General features: G+C 44.5%; 1 protein-coding gene across 2 annotated transcripts; it reads left to right on the top strand.

Annotated features, from left to right (window-relative positions):
- Positions 1–1,477: 1,477 nt before the first annotated feature.
- rell1 (RELT like 1) lies at positions 1,478–15,278 on the top strand. Of its 2 annotated transcripts, none has more exons than XR_003834061.1 (7): positions 1,478–1,626; positions 5,892–6,104; positions 8,424–8,495; positions 10,348–10,402; positions 13,198–13,442; positions 14,218–14,350; positions 14,752–14,766. XR_003834061.1 is itself a non-coding variant. In XM_029455298.1 (7 exons), the coding sequence occupies exons 1-7, from the start codon at positions 1,602–1,604 to the stop codon at positions 14,785–14,787; spliced, it is 771 nt and encodes a 256-aa protein (XP_029311158.1). In that variant the 5' UTR covers positions 1,478–1,601; the 3' UTR covers positions 14,788–15,278. The 2 variants fall into 2 exon arrangements, 1 of the variants encoding a protein (XP_029311158.1); XM_029455298.1 differs by having other exon boundaries at positions 13,198–13,434; positions 14,752–15,278.
- The last annotated feature ends 646 nt before the right edge of the window (positions 15,279–15,924 follow it).

The raw sequence follows: 15,924 nt of genomic DNA on the forward strand, positions 1-15,924 counted from the left end.
GAGGTAGAGGAAGGAGAAATGGAAGGAAGAGGGAGGTGAAACTGCTTAGCCTGACACCTGATGATGGATGATATTACTCACTTTGGCAGGGTCAAGACGGACCCCTGCTGCGCCGGCTCCTCGGCACCACACTTGCATCGATACTCAAGCTGGCTTTCCTGCAGCGGGGAACAAAACTATTCATACAAATTCACAACATTTGGTGGAGTGTGAGAGTGAGTGTTGCAATCACACTAAACTCTTGAGTAAATGAGCAGATGTGCCGTTTTGCTTTGAGGTACTCCTGCAGACACTGGCTCACTGAGCCTCCAGGCAACACGTCCATCGACAGGTTTAAGTAATCCTCCTCCCTCATAGATTGCAAACCACATCTGCAGAATAAAGGAACCATTAATAAGACACACTCACAGATTTCAAACATCCATGTTGAGAGGTTTTCTACCACAACTGTACATGGAAAGAAATGTGGTTATTCATAGCCTTTGCAGGTCCTGGTACTCAACATCTGGGGGCATCAACAGGGCAGGTGTACCTGGAGCCCATGTCGCTTGCTGACACCTGCATGTAGTCGGACAGAGACCTCAGCCATGACCGGAAGCCCACCGGAAGTCAATACGTGCGAGGCTGATTTTCAAAAGTCAATTTTCTTTATGCAATTGTAATACATCTTGTTTATCATTATGAATATAACAAAGGCAACATATATATTAGTTGTAACTCACAAAGTACCCAAAATAACAGTACATATAATTACTATTAGAAACCGCACATTTTGACTTCCGGTGTTGGCATGGCAACGTGTATACAACGGTCTTAGTCCAAACAGCGTTAGCTGCTATGACAAGTCTGTAACTCACCCTAATAAGAAAGGAGGACATTATAATACATCCGGTTTATCATCATGACTATAACAAAGGCAACATAGTAAACAGTATAAGTGCATAAAGAAAACCACTTGTCAATCAAAAATCGCTCATATTGACTTCCGGTGTTGTTATGGCAACGTGTATACACCGGTCTTATTAGCATCAGCTACAGTGTCAGCTACAAGTCAATACCCAAACAGCATTAGCTGCCACGGCATGTCGTTGCCAACTACCCCAAACAGCGGCAGTTGCCTGGGCAAGCAGTGGCAACTCATCCAAGCAGTGGCATCGGAGCTTGCTACCGGAAGAGCCCCTGCTCGCTGCCTCTTCCACTTTTTGAGCCAGGTAATATTCTAGCTAGCCTTGGAATTTTCCACCAGAGATAATAAAGTTTTGTTACTTTAACTTAACCAATACTAATACATCATAATTAATTTGTTGATTATATGTTGTATTATTAATGTGAATCTGAAAAAAAAAATCAAAGTACAGTATTTAGCTGAAACTGCCTTTTTTTTTATGAACAGCCAACGAAGACGGAAGTAACATTAAGTGAACCCTCTCGCTCCCCCTCGTTTATACTACTCTTTGTTGGAGAGAGTACCATTTTAAATTAGGGCGTATATCCACTCTTTGGGAATCCGGAAATACGTTAATGTTTGTAAGAAGTCCCTCCTTTAGTTTAGTTTAGTCTAAAACATCACCACCAGCCCTCCGGTTAGCTCCTGTCCATCAATGGCCGATACAACCGCGAATACGCGTAAGTTTCCAAGCTTTTTCCTCTCCTGTGGAAATGAAAAGATGAAGCAGGGTCGTGAATATGTTCTCATCTCTGCAGAAAAGATTGCTCTCATTTTAAAATAGCTTGAGGTTATTAAGTTCACGTTATAGGGGTGTCAGTGCGTTGCTGCCAATGCCAACTTTAAAAGAAACAGAACCCCTGATGTTAGCTGAGGTATCATACAATGTGTAACATAAGTTTTTAGTAAGATACTGCACATAGTTACTGCGTGACAGCCGAAACTTTAAGATGTCATGGAGCCCATGAGCAGAAAGATGGGGGGGGGGGGCAGAACTCGTTGAGCAATAAATAAGATGCTTTAAAATAAATAGAGAAACTGCCCAGACAATGCCACTGTATTGAAACACATTATAAAGGTGTTTAATGACTTGTATTATCCTACCTTTACAGGGTATGTGTTGTAGCTCCTATGAGCCTTCAATGTGTTCTGTGGCATCTCTAATGTAGTAGTATTGTAGTGAATAGTTTGTTGTTATTGTTCTAACTAAGTGTCATCAAGTAAGCTAATTTTTCCTTTTATACATATATTATTTAATGTATATATCTATATCTATATATATATTATTATATTTCTCACAAGCAATGATGGATGTTTACAGTACGGAGCCCTTAGTTCGAGACTATTTGAAATACTTCTACAAACCATTTATGTGTCAGAAAAGAGTAGTGTACGTGTCTCTGCAGCTAAGAAATAGTCTAGACAGAGTTCTCTTTTAGTTCCATGTTATGCTTTTGGGTTTTTTTCATAACCTTTTTAAAATTCTGGGCCTGTTTCAATTTTCCACGGAGAGTCCACACGAGTATGTGGCTGAATCCTTGCGCTCATTCAGTTAGACCTTGTCACGCAGCACTTTGGTTTGGTATTAATAATACACTCTTGAAATGTGTGTGTGTGTGTGTGTGTGTGTGTGTGTGTGTGTGTGTGTGTGTGTGTGTGTGTGTGTGTGTGTGTGTGTGTGTGTGTGTGTGTGCTGTTTACAGAGCGCGATCAAACTATGTCTCCGATTGTTTCAGCTGTCTTCACCGCTTCATGTAACGGCTGCAGCATTCACACCTTGAGTGAACACACTTCTAAAAGTGAGCTAGACATTAATTTGCAGGCTGAGGGACTTGTTGTGGTCTAGGTCAGCGGTTCCAAACCTGGGGGTCGAAACCCCCTCAGAGGTCCCTAGATAAATGTGAGAGGTCACTAGATGATTAAAGGGATACAAAAGGAAATAAAAAAACATTTCTCAGGGCGCCCAGGTATCTCACCTTGCCGTGGACAAAGGATTTAAATCTGATCTCTTCCCCCTTCTACGGTCTATGTGTCTTATCTCTCTAATAAAGGCCAAAGAAAATCTTCAAAAAAACACATTTATCTTCCCCAAAAATGTTTTATTTTTATTTTATTTTGTAAAATCCCATCCTCAGGCCTCCTTCAAATGAAATTAGATCTGAAGGAAAGCATGGCACATGTCCAGACACAAGAGTAAGACCATATTTCCTTGTAATGGGTTACACATAAAAGCTTTCCCTGTCTTTTTTTATCGCAGACGTAGTCAATTGCAAGTGAGTTTTAACGCATGTTGCTCCGAACCACCCAGGTGGTGACGAGGTTACATCACCGAGCTGTGCCATTACTCGGATCAAGCTACATTGTTCAAGTTGTCATATGGGAAAAGATCCTTTTGCTGCCTTGGCAATCTCTCGCAGTGTCAGATCCATGTCTGCAAGTCAAACCGTGCTTTGAGTGACGAAATAGATAACGGACCAAAGGTTGGAATGACGCTTCTTATCTGGTGTGATCTGAACTGAGATGCGGTTATAGATTTATTTCTTAGCTGCACATGATTTCCTGAATCTGAGGAAATGGTAGACCACGGATGTGCCGAGCCTTTTAACGCATTTCCATCCCGCGCAGAGCTGGAGGCCACAAACCTCTATGTCTTAGAGAAAGAGTTGCCGGACGGCTCATAGTTTCTCAGAGAATGTAGGTGTTTTTGTTGTTCTCCTCAAAGGTTTTAGATGTAGACGTTGTAAAAGGGAAGTTATCGACTAGCCTAACGGGGAGCAGATGTCGAACAGTTCCCATTTCCGTTCTCTCTCTCTCCTTCCCAAGATGAGTAAATGGAGGAAGGAGAATAATGCGGTTACATCTAGTTGAGGATCAGATTACTGACGTTTCTGATTTCCTCACGAGTATCATTTAATGCAACGTTTACCAAGAAGTGACTCTAAAAGGAAACTTCATTGAGGTTGAGGAAACACGCAATGTGTCTGATGTCTTCTGCTGATCTCAGCAGTGAAGAACATCCTCTTTTCTGAGATGACCTTTGGCGTTGGGTGGCCGTTAGCATTATCCACTGATATCGTAGGAAATGAGTGATTTTTCTTTTTTTTTTTCCCTTGTGCAAATCTGGGTGCTCGCACGAGCCGGAGTCACGCACTGTTCAAGATTCAAATATCACACGCACGAGCAGTGTCTGTATTGACTTTGTCTTTATTAACAGATACAAAATACTTCCCCCCCATTCGTGCGTCTGATCTTCAAGAGGAGACAGCGAAGCAAAGGGAGGATAAAGGCAAAGAATGTAATCACAAAGCAGTCTCTCTTGTTGTGTTCTTGCAAGAGATTGATTTTTACATCATCGTGCGAAAGAAGCTGTTGCTGCGGAGACGTCGATAACCTTTAGGCAGATAGGATTTCTCACACGGGAAATCCTCCATAAAACTGCAGGAAATGAAAGTGGCAGAACTCCTGACACATTCTCATGCGCTCAGCGCCAAAGTATGTTTCACTTGAGGGATTTGACACCGGAGCAGGAAATACTTATGTTTCTCTAGAAGGGGAATAACCTTAATACCGCTAATGTCAAAATCCATTGTTGCTGTTATTGTTGTGGACCGGTGTCAATATGAGTTGATTGACACTGCTGAAACTATCAGTCGCTTTAATGGTTTAGTGGCCGCTTCTTTGGCTTTAGTCGCGTGATCGTTTGTTTCGGTCTTAGTCGATTTTTGCAGGATTCTTTGTGGAGAAACTCAGTTTTCCAGATCTGATCTTCTTGCGAGTCATTTGGAGGAGAGGCATGGGAGCGTGCCAGGACAGTCTACTAGTGTATAAGCACATGGACACACAACTGTCGGACACAGGATGGTCAGTGAGCTTACAATGGTCTTTATCAGTGTGTTCAATCGGATGCATCGGGGGACTGGGACAAAGGGAGCGTACAAATGCCTGTGTGCATCAGGAGGCACGGATAGGTACGCAGATACACGCCTATATACACACACAGTGCTGTGGTACATTTCAGTATGGCATGAACATGTGATTTGATTCTAATACGATTTGAGGTTCTGCTCAAACTGGCCCCTCCCGTTTCTGTCATTGTGTGTGTGTGTGTGTGTGTGTGTGTGTCTCTCTCTGACTCTTAATGTGTGTGTGTGTCTCTCACGAACACACACCGAACAGGAAAAGAGACAAAAGCTCTCTTGTGTGTTTGTGCTGGAATGCCTCACGTGGTGGGGCCTATAGCCGTCTACCCTTTGACCTTTTGACCTGATCAGTTTCAAGACGTTAGTTCTAAAATCTTAATGTTAAAATTCCTCATTTTATTTATACGTAATAAAAAATTAATGAATGATTAATTAATTAAGCTATTGTACTTGTATAAGTCTCTGTGGACAAAGGCATCAGCAAAATTAAATGTAATGTCTTAATTTGAATTGGAAGTACAGTTTGTTCAGCTCAGCACCCTCCCCAGTCTTGTGGCACCCTGATGGGTCTAAAGTCTGGTGTGTAGGTGGGGGTGGGCAGGTGGGAGAGGCTGCAGTGTTAAAGTTTATGGTCCTTGTGCTCTTTTTGCTGCAATCACTTATTATACAAATCACAAGATATGACCAACCCCGTAACATGTAGTGTTTTATAGTTTGTCCCCAAAGCTGGGATTGGGTTGGGGGGGGGGGGAACAGATTGCAGTTGGAGGGCAGAGACTGCAACACGCTCGATTGATCCGGGGAACATGAAATCTCTGTCATGTGGCAGCTGATAGCATTTAAATCCCCTCAGCTGCTCGGCCCCCGATGTGTCCTCAGACTCACTTTGGATATCAGGTTGCCATCAAGGGCGTTGTAATGACGGTGCATTGTTTTGTTTCTTCTCTGCGCGTCCTGTTGCAACAACATTCAGAATAATTTCCTCATCTATTTCTTGCTTCCCTTTCTCCCTCTACATCCTCCAGAGGGCCAGACTACGCCTTCTATGAAGGATGAAGGTGCGGCGAACAACCCGGACTACACCGCTTTCGTCTTAGTGCCTGTCTTCTTCCTTCTCGGCCTGTTGGGGGTGGTGATCTGCCACGTGTTGAAGAGGAAGGGCTATCGGTGCACCACTGAGGCCCACGATGGGGAGGAGGAGTGTGAGGAGGAAGAAAAGGATCCGGAGCTGGGCGGAGGGTAAGGACATCTGATGTCGATGAAGAGAGAGAGAAGAGGGAAGAGGAAGAGGGAGAGAGGGGGAGAGAGGGAGAGGGAGAGAGAGGGAGAGAGGGAGAGAGAGAGAGAGGGAGAGAGGGGGGGGAAGAGGGAGAGAGAGAGAGGAAGAGGAGAGAGGGAGAGAGAGAGGGAGAGGGAGAGGGAGGGGAGAGAGAGGAGAGAGGGAGAGAGGGGGAAGGTAAACTATTTTGTAGATTTAGATTACATTGGTGGCTGTGTGAGCAAACATTTTTCAGTAAATCTAAAGTCCAAAAGTCAACATCGATTGGGGGGAAAAAGGTAGATGTGGACATTTCCATATTTCACAACATGTTTTTTGTGAGTTTCCTCCGTCTAGCAGTGATCTCACAGCATTTACATTTTATATAACCACAATAACAAAAAATCCATTCCAGCTCTAACCTCGTATTATAGAAAATCACTTAAATCAATCCAAAAAAAGACGAAAGCGCCAGATTGGAAACATCAAATACCAAGAAAAGTTCAGCGGCAGTTATTGAAATTGTGGATTTTTGTTTGAGGATTTCAGGAGATGACGTCAAATATGGCGTCAGACCTTCGAAAAGCATTTTATCTTATCTTTCCCAATCAATACTCTTATAATGGCCGCCAATACGTACGTCGTGTTTCCCGTGCTTCCTCACAATAACAGTCAGTGTGTCACCAGAACAAGGCTTTGAATGTGAAGCTCCGATACAGGTATGGAAGAGTAAATAGTGTCTCCCTCTTTGCTTCACAACAGTCGTACATGCACTAGTGATGCAGTCGCTCTTCAGTCGGTGGAAAAGTAACTGCAGACGAAGTTATTTTGAGGTTGTTTTTGGTCTTGCATGGCGTTTTCCATTTCCCTGGTCATGTGATGGTGAAATTCAAGGTCAGCCATCAAACGGTGAAATCACTAGATGCTCCCACCTGCCTTCTAGTACTTCCAGGCGTGTACTACATTCCTGAATGTAATGAGTTTTTGCCAGGTAGCCGACAGACGTTAACAGACTTGTGAAGAACAAATCTTCAGAACCCCCCCCCCCCCCCTTGTGTATTCTCATATTCTCGGTGTATTTACATTAAGTCTTCACGAGGTGATTTCACCAGCGTCTCGTTAAAGTCGCATCTCAAGCAGTATTCCCCATTCGAGGAGTGGAGGCCGATAGAAAGCAGGAAGAAGTTAGACATTCTCAACACTCGTGTTCTGACTCAACTCGGGGTGTGTCCAGTGAGGCGAAGCAAAGAAGAAAAAAGAAAAAGAAACATTGCATGCGTGTTCTCTCACTCATTCAGTCGATCCAGTCTTCTCTTGTTACGCAAGGATCACGTTTCCTCTATTCTTTTGTCTCTCTCTTTCGGCTTCTGCCTATTTCACTGACTCATATTGTTCTAAGCAGCCATGACACACCAGAAGACTTCCACAAACTGCTGGAGGAATATTAATGTGGAGGAGAAACTCTGGGAAGCAGTCAACAGGAAGCTGTGTGTGTGTGTGTGTGTGTGTGTGTGTGTGTGTGTGTGTGTGTGTGTGTGCTGGGTGGAAGGGTTCATGAGTTGTCAGAAGGAAGACGGTTGATGAGTGCACATTTATAAGGATACGATGATCGCAGGAGGGCAGAGCTCAGCAGTGTTAACAAATTAAAAATATCACAATACTTGTCGCCTTTTGATAGCGTACATAAATAGGTAACAATATCACAATTCTCTATATAAAAACTCTTGTGGTGTTTTTATAGCGTGATGCGCTGCCCCCAAGTGGCCAAAGATCCCTTTAATGCAAGTTTAAGATTAAAAACTAACAATATTAAAATGATATTGCCAGGCTTGTATCTGCTCCATGAGTACGTGTGGGTTTCTATTAGTGCTGCACAACGTTGTAAAAAATAAAGAAGAAGAAGAAATTGAGTTAGTTGAAAGAGTATCAGAGGAAAAATGCATTAAAACTTTATCAAACAAGCTATTTGTTCTTTTTTTAGCAGCATATATAAGTGCAGTAATATCCGTTATATTTATCGCATATCTCCCTCTTATCGTGCTAAATGATGACTTGCAGTCCCGCTCCAGTTAAACAGTGAAGCCTGTGGGAGTAAAGTCAAGTTGTAATAACAACAAGTGCTCTTGAGTTCTGATTTATGGCTGTCATGTCCCGATTGTGAAAGTGGGGCCCTTCGGCTGCGTCCTGAGGGTCAGGCTGTAAAAGGTTAAAGCTTGTTTAGCACTGCGCACACACACACACACACACACACTTAAAAAGTATTTCTAATTGTGTGAGTGTTTTTCTGCTCATCTTCCAGACATGAATGACACCCTCAGTGAAAACAACGACACGGTGGGGCAGATTGTCCACTACATCATGAAGAATGAAGGTATGTGTGTGTCCGACGTTCCTGACCGACAACCTGAATGAATTCTTCTTGTACCATCTTTTTGTTATAGCTCTTACCTGAGCACGTCGCCTTTTGTGATTGGTACAGCTGCACCTCCCATAGATGTTTCGGAAAGTGCATTGTCACACACTATTCAGGAAGGACTTGTGTGTGTCAGTTTCTGTGTGTGTGTGTGTGTGTGTGTGTGTGCGGGGACACACACTCTGGAATGGGGATATTCAACAAAAGGACAGTCGAGCTTCCTTAGGGGAAGTCACAGGAGTGTCTCAGCTGTTATTTGATTGCTTTATTCCTGTAAATTGAAATCATTTCCCCGGAGGTGGAACGTGAAGTTAAATCCATAATAAATCACAGCACTCTGCTTTTATATAGCAAGTAATTGCTGTTCTTTGTTCAGCGGCGTTTATAAGTGGCACCGCGATGGATGAGGATCGACTGCTGGTATTGTGTCGGCTTGATTAGTATCAACACTGAAGCCGAATTCCACAGTGCAGTCGAAAGCAAGTCCAGATGACGAACGTACTGCACGACACTTGAAGGCATCACTGTCCCGTGTTGATCCTTTCTGTCCACCCTCAAGAGGCAAGCTTTGAGCTGACTCATCACTTGCTTTGCGTTGACGTCTGTCCATCAACTGTGACTCACCCTCACAACATCACTCTGCATGTCGTGGTTACAGAAGTAGTGCGTATTAATAAAAGGTCAACATTCAGCCTGGATGAATTGTATGAAAGCAGGTTATTTTTCGTGGAAATAATGATCTGGAACACAGGAAGTGACTTCTAAGCAGCAGCTGCAGTTTGTGTATAAATAAACACGAGGACTGAGAAGTCACTATGTAGTCGTCTTTATGGCTGAGCAAAGACTGCCATCTACAGCTGGCTTCAGAACAATGGTGCACAGTCATGGTACATGTAGCATCAATACACTACAAATTTCAAAATAAAATCCACCTGGAGGATAAGTTACGCGTCACTTTATTTGTAATTCACTCAATAACTCAATAGTTCCTGAAAGGTAAAAGGAAAGATATACTCTTTGTCTTTTACTTAAAATACTGTAAACTAGACACAGAAGGCCGACTCAAACTCAAACCGTCCATTTAGTAACTCTGTGCCACAGTCCTCAAAGCCTGGTACAAAGAAACCGATGACCAAAGCAGTTCATGATACTTACAGACTAAAAATATATCCAGCAGCTACCGAGGATGTTGTTGTAAGAACCCCTGCGGTGCCGGATGATATGAGCGTGAGACGGGGTGGCGAGGAGGACAGTGGTTTGAGTCAGAGTCTGTGCACGTTTTTAGATGAAATCCAAACATGAAACCCCCACGTTCACCCCCCCCCTCTCCTGTTTCCTAAGGTCTGCACAAACTCTTTTTTTATCTGTGCATGCAGTGTGTGTGTTCATAGGGAAGTCAGTGAATGCATCACGGCCTTAGGTCTATATCTGTGCTGTTGATGCTCCTGAGTCTGGGAGAAGAAGTCGTTGGACTTATTGTTCACGTGAGAAAATAAACCCTTTTACTTCCCCCGGCTTAAATTCCTGACCGGTTCGTATTCTGACGTTTCTGTTTGCTTGATTAAGTGAAAGTGTTTCTGCTCTGGCACATTCCTCTGAGGTTACTGTTAACGGCGGTTGTGCTCATTGAGTGCATGTGATTTTAATTGTGTTAAGGAGTTAATCTGGTGAAACCATCTTTCAATAAGCGCTCTGCTTTTGAAGTCACTGGAGTAACGGTACTTTTAATCCCCCCCCCAACTTTCGCTTCCTTTTTTATTATCTCCGTATAAGTGTGTAACTCTCTCTCGTCTCTCTCTCTCTCCTCAAGCAAACTCGGACGCCCTGAAAGCCATGGTTCATGAAACCAGCATCGACTCTGATGGGTAAGTGTTCTCCTCATGTTGTTGTTTCTGACTCGGGGGAGTATTCACACTCTCAGCCACCAGATGGCGCCATAAGCCTCCGTGGAAGCCTGCTGAAGGCACTGAAACGAGAGTAGCCAGAGCAAAGAACACACGAGGCAGTCAGGCCCCCCCTTTTTTCTCTTCTGATACCGTTCCAGATTGGCACGGTTTGATTGAGGGCGAGCAGCTGGGGGCTTTTCCTGAAATGCCCCATATCACTGTATTGTGACAATATTAAAAGATATTGAGCACAGTGGTTGAGCATGTTTCATTTATTGAATTCTTAGCGAGAACAGAGAATTAAGAGTTTATGAGTTTTCCGTTTCCTGGATAAAACGCTAACTTAATTAGCTAGCTAGCTGCGGCTGATGTAAAACAAATCAGCTTGTTACAAGTTGTCATGTTCAAACCGCTACTCCCCACTACCATAAAAGCTGTTTATGTCTTCCTCTTTGTGGACCCAATCTTCAAAACATGACCCTGAGTTTTAACGCCTGTTATCATTGTTCTCGACGGGGCGGAGCAACAACGACTAAGCTAACGGTCAATGGCGAGGTTTCAATCGTTAGCCCGAGCCAGGCATCTGATGCATAAAATCCATCAGCCTTCCCAAATTGATTTCACTCACATTCTGACATTCACGTCTCAAATCAAAGAGCGCCCGCTCGCCACTTTGAAACGACCCCTCGTCATAAGAACGGGAGCCGATGGTACGAGCTGAGATTAGACGTCTCCGCTTTGCCGCTGAGATAAGGGGAGAGGTGTTAAGGGGAGTTAGGCGGAGAGACAGATGGGTGGAGGAGAAGCCTGTGACAGAAGAGGAGTGTGAGTAAATCAAGTTAGTGGAGTATGTTCCCCCCCCCCCTTATCTCTCTCCCCCCTCCTGTCATCTTTCTGGTCCCGCTACATATTGTTGTGGGAGGAACGGAGAGGGAGATAAAGAGAGGAGCGATGTTCTCCTTTTGTTAGGAAGAAGCGGAGTGGATAAATAGGAGCGTTGCCTCGTTGCAGAGGATGAGGGGTATCCAGGTATTCTGCTCACATTGTTCCCCGGAGACACTCGGAGTGTTTCATGCGCTCCAAAAATCTCTTTTGCCACAATTATTTCCACACCTTGTTTTCTCTCTTCACATGTATGCTCTCTGTAGTACTCCCTCTTTTCTCTTGCTGTTACTCTTCATATCTTTGTCCCAGCCAGGTCGGGCAGTCTGCCAGTGGATCACTTAGAGATGGGGGAAGAGGGGTACCGGCAGGGGTAATTTATGGGACACTTACAGGGGGGAGAGAGAGAGAGAGAGAGAGAGACAGACGGGCAGAAAGGAGAGGGATGGAGGAGAGGGATGGAGGAGAGGGATGGAGGAGAGGGATGGAGGAGAGGGATGGAGAGAAGGAGCCTGACTGTAGTGTGGCCAGGCCTCCCTATCTGCCTCTCCACATTTGGTACTTAACTTCCCCTCTCCCCGTCAGTCCTCCACCTCCTCGCCATCCCTCAGTCCCATCTCCACACACTCTGTCCACATCAGTTGATCTCCCCTTTGTCTTTTGTTCCCCTCGTGATTCATAACCTCTGCTCATCAGGAATCCTCATGCTCTACATAATACATATTTCATTTTTGTGCATTTTGCATATCACATGCATGTCACACATTGTTTACAACACTGGTTCCTAACCCTTAAAGCAACAAACTGGAATCACTTTACATTTTGTTGAGATAAAAACAAATATTGTTCTTTCTTCCATGATAATTCCTGTATTTCTATTGTTTTACTTCTGTACCATGATAGCGAGCGAGGGCGAGGGTGAGGATATAATCACGATTCCCCCAGATAGTGGAAATTCCCCACGATCAACTTATTGTGAGTGTTTTTATAGCGATCTGCAATAAAATCCTAAACCGTCCCGGCCCCGAGGGTTAGGAACCACAGGTTTACACTCCATGGCCAAAAATATGCCTCCCCCGGAGTCCTCGCGTACTTTTGTGTACTTTTGGTTCGGATAACGCTGCAACGCTGCAGGAACTTTCCCAGGAGACTAAGAACATTTTCTTTTAGAGCACTTGACCCAGAGAAAGAAAGCAGGAACCAAATGTAGTTAATTATAGCTCTAGGGGGCAAAAAGAAAAGAAAAGAAAAGAGAAGGTCCCTGCTCACTGGGTCGAGTGGCGTTTGAACTGCTGAGCATCGCTGATTGGTCGAACAAGGCAGCAACTACAACTTGTGCACGACCTCATTTACAAAGCGTGTGACCAGAATTTATATTAGGACGAGGAGTTTTCTTTTTTACTCGGGAGTCCTCTGTGTCGGCACCCCTGCTACGAGTGGCCTCATTCAAATGAGTCGGGGGGGGGGGGGGGGTCTGACTTTCACGCAGCGCTAAAGCCGCTCTTTCACTTCCGCAGGGTCCTGAAAGAGCCGTCCACATACTTATGGCCATAATACTGTATTTTAGTTTTCTCTCAGTCAGCGTGTTGTATGAAAGTGGAGAGACACACACACACACACACACACACACACACACACACACACACACACTGCTTTTGGTTTTATTTCATGCATGGTGCTGAAACATTCTGCTGACCTATAAAATATTTCTTGTTTTTTCTCTTTGTTGCGTAATTATTGTTCAGGGACTGACTTCCATTATTCTGCCGTCATCAGCAGCGATGTGGATTACACACTCATATCATAATTAAAGTGTAATGTGTAATGTATTGATAATAATTGTCCCCCCCCCCCCCCCTCCCTCTTGATAACTTCTGGCTCTCTGTCTTCAGCCCTCCGCTCACCCCCACCTCTCCCGGCACCCCTCCGATGACTCCCACATCCCCGGGTGCGCCGGCAGGAGCCCTCAAGCACACCTGCAACCACCTGCACACCATCGGCGGCTTCGGCGGCCACAAGAACATCTGCAACCGCTGCAGCCAGAAGAAATGGCCGCTGATGAGGAGGCCGTCGCCCCGCAAGACGGAGCAGCGCCGCAGCCAAGAGGTCACGGTCCTGGCTGTGGGCAGGTGGGCAGGTGTGTGTGTGTGTCTGAGTTAAGGAGGCAGGAACAGCTTCACAATACATTTCTTACCTCCCTAAAGCTTCTTGGAGTCATAGAACCTCACAAGGAGGCACACCAGATATTAGTTCACACACTCGCCATCAAACATTAACCCTAAAAGAATCCGGACTTTAATTAACACCAGACCAGTGACCTGGAAAATGCACATGTGGACAGAAAAATAAAAGTAAAGATTTCACAGTCCACTGGTGAACCCAGGGAAGTGTGCGGCCTCATGTGCGCAGCGAGCACTCGCCTCATCCTTAATGTCCCGCTGCGAGCTGATCTGGGATGCAGAGAGGCTGCTATTCATTTACGCACCAAGATGAATGGAGGCGTGCGCAGAGGGTCAGCATGAGCTGGATACAAAGATTCATTTGCTGATTTAATTAAAGCGTGTGTGTGTGTGTGTGTGTGTGTGTGTGTGTGTGTGTGTGTGTGTGTGTGTGTGTGTGTGTGTGTGTGTGTGTGTGTGTGTGTGTGTGTGTGTGTGTGTGTGTGTGTGTGTGTGTTTTCTGTGGGTTATTTATATTGTTTACGATGTTTAATATCTACAGGTAACAAATCAACAGCAAAGATGGTGTTTAAAGCGTTCTTGAAAGAGTTCACCAGGACACACTGCACATTTCGGCCCGTGGTCTCCGGGAGTTTGCAAAGTCGGCTCATTAAAAACGCAGCTCTCATTTCCCAGACGGCCCAAAAAACCAACAAACATTGAAAACCTTTTTGTTTTTTCGTCGCCTCTCAGGTTCCGGGTGACTAAGTGTGAAAAACCGACCAGGGAGAGGCGGACGCTGCTAATATCAGACTCCAATGGGAGCGTTCCTGCGTCTCCTACGGAGACGGAGCCCAAGAGCCGGACGACGTCCGAGTCCCAGCAGGTCTGTATCCTGGAAACTTCCTCCGTGTTCCGCTGTCTCTTCATGAGGTTGTTTTGAAACATCGCATCGACGAAGTATTTGTAATTGCATGTTTAACAAAGCTCGTTAAAGGAGAACAGCTGTGAAAAAGTGGACAAACTAACGTTTAGCAGTGACTAAAACACGGCAGCTAACACCAGCAACCAGTCTTGTCTGGGGTTTGTTTTAGGGTGGAGAAACATTAGTCATGTTTCATAGATGGTACATGTGGCACCTTTGACATCCTTGTTTGTTTCACTTCATACTGTTCGCTCATATATTGACTTTTAGCTTATTGACTCTGTGAGAAAGCAAAATGCCTTCAGCCCAACAGAGTAAACAAACCTGATCTGAAGATTAATAAGGATTATTTCCTTCTACAGGAGCAGCCGGACAACTTGGACAAAGAGAACCGGTAGCAGGATCCAGAGGAGCGGGGGAAAAAAACACAACAACATCTGGACAAAACCCAAACGAGAACATTCAAAATATCAGCGCTTGAGGAGCGCAGGCGACCAGGAAGTCGTCCCTCCACACTCCTGCTCCATGGGGAGTCAAAAGGGCTGCTGATGATGGTGTAGACAGTGGCGAGAGCGACATACAGAGTCAAACCAGCCACATTTTACAAGCAGAAAGGGGGGTACGGTGTGTCTATTTGGGACGCGCTCCATTCCCTCTTAAAATAGAATCAAAATAGTGCCTTGCTTACGAGCGTGTAAGCAAGGCGGCTGCTTAATGTCAAGGGAGCCTGAACGAGGGCTTTCCCAATGAACTACGGTCTTGTTACTCAATATGTCGATGATGTGTTTACATATGTTTTTGTAAGTGGAGGTAAAAAAAAAAATCAGATAATAGAAAAAACGACACCCCAGGAACGGATACAGCTAAAGGCTGAGGCTAAATTCTAGGTTGTCATTCCCAAACAGGAGGAGGAACACCCTAGTAATGGCGGTCGCAGAACCAGGAAGTACCTTAAACCCGCATCCTCGGACAGGTCGGCCTGTGGGTAACCTTTCAAAGATCACCGGTCGCTCCATTTGTTTTATTTGTCATGTGTCAGTGAAGCATTACCAGCTCTTAAAACCCACATTCATTGTTTAAAGTTGTTTTGGCTAACGTGTTAGCAAACCTCTGTAAACACCCAGCATACATTGAGCAACATTAGCATTCTTGTCCAACTGATGAAGTCCAACATTTGCTCGTCTTTTAGCTTTGTTTTGGTCCCCACATTACCAGGCAGAGAATGTCTCATGGAAAGATGCATTATGGGAAATGTAGGATTAAGTGTTTTTGGAGCTTGATCCACCTAAGAGACCAAAAATCTGTATATCTTTGATTTTTAACTTTTTTTTTTTTTTTTTATATCAGTCTCATGCGAGTCCTTTTTTGAAAGTGCGACACTAAAGACCCTCATCATCCAAATATATAATTTTCATATAATTTTTGGCACGCTTTGTTTCATCTTGTTATTTGTGAATGTCATCTCAACGTGCCTCATTTTAAACAAAGAAACATATATGTGTTGTTAGTCCTATTTTGGGACAGTTTGCTGTGTT

The sequence above is a fragment of the Cottoperca gobio genome, chromosome 18, assembly GCF_900634415.1.
Source record: "Cottoperca gobio chromosome 18, fCotGob3.1, whole genome shotgun sequence".
Lineage (NCBI taxonomy): Eukaryota > Metazoa > Chordata > Actinopteri > Perciformes > Bovichtidae > Cottoperca > Cottoperca gobio.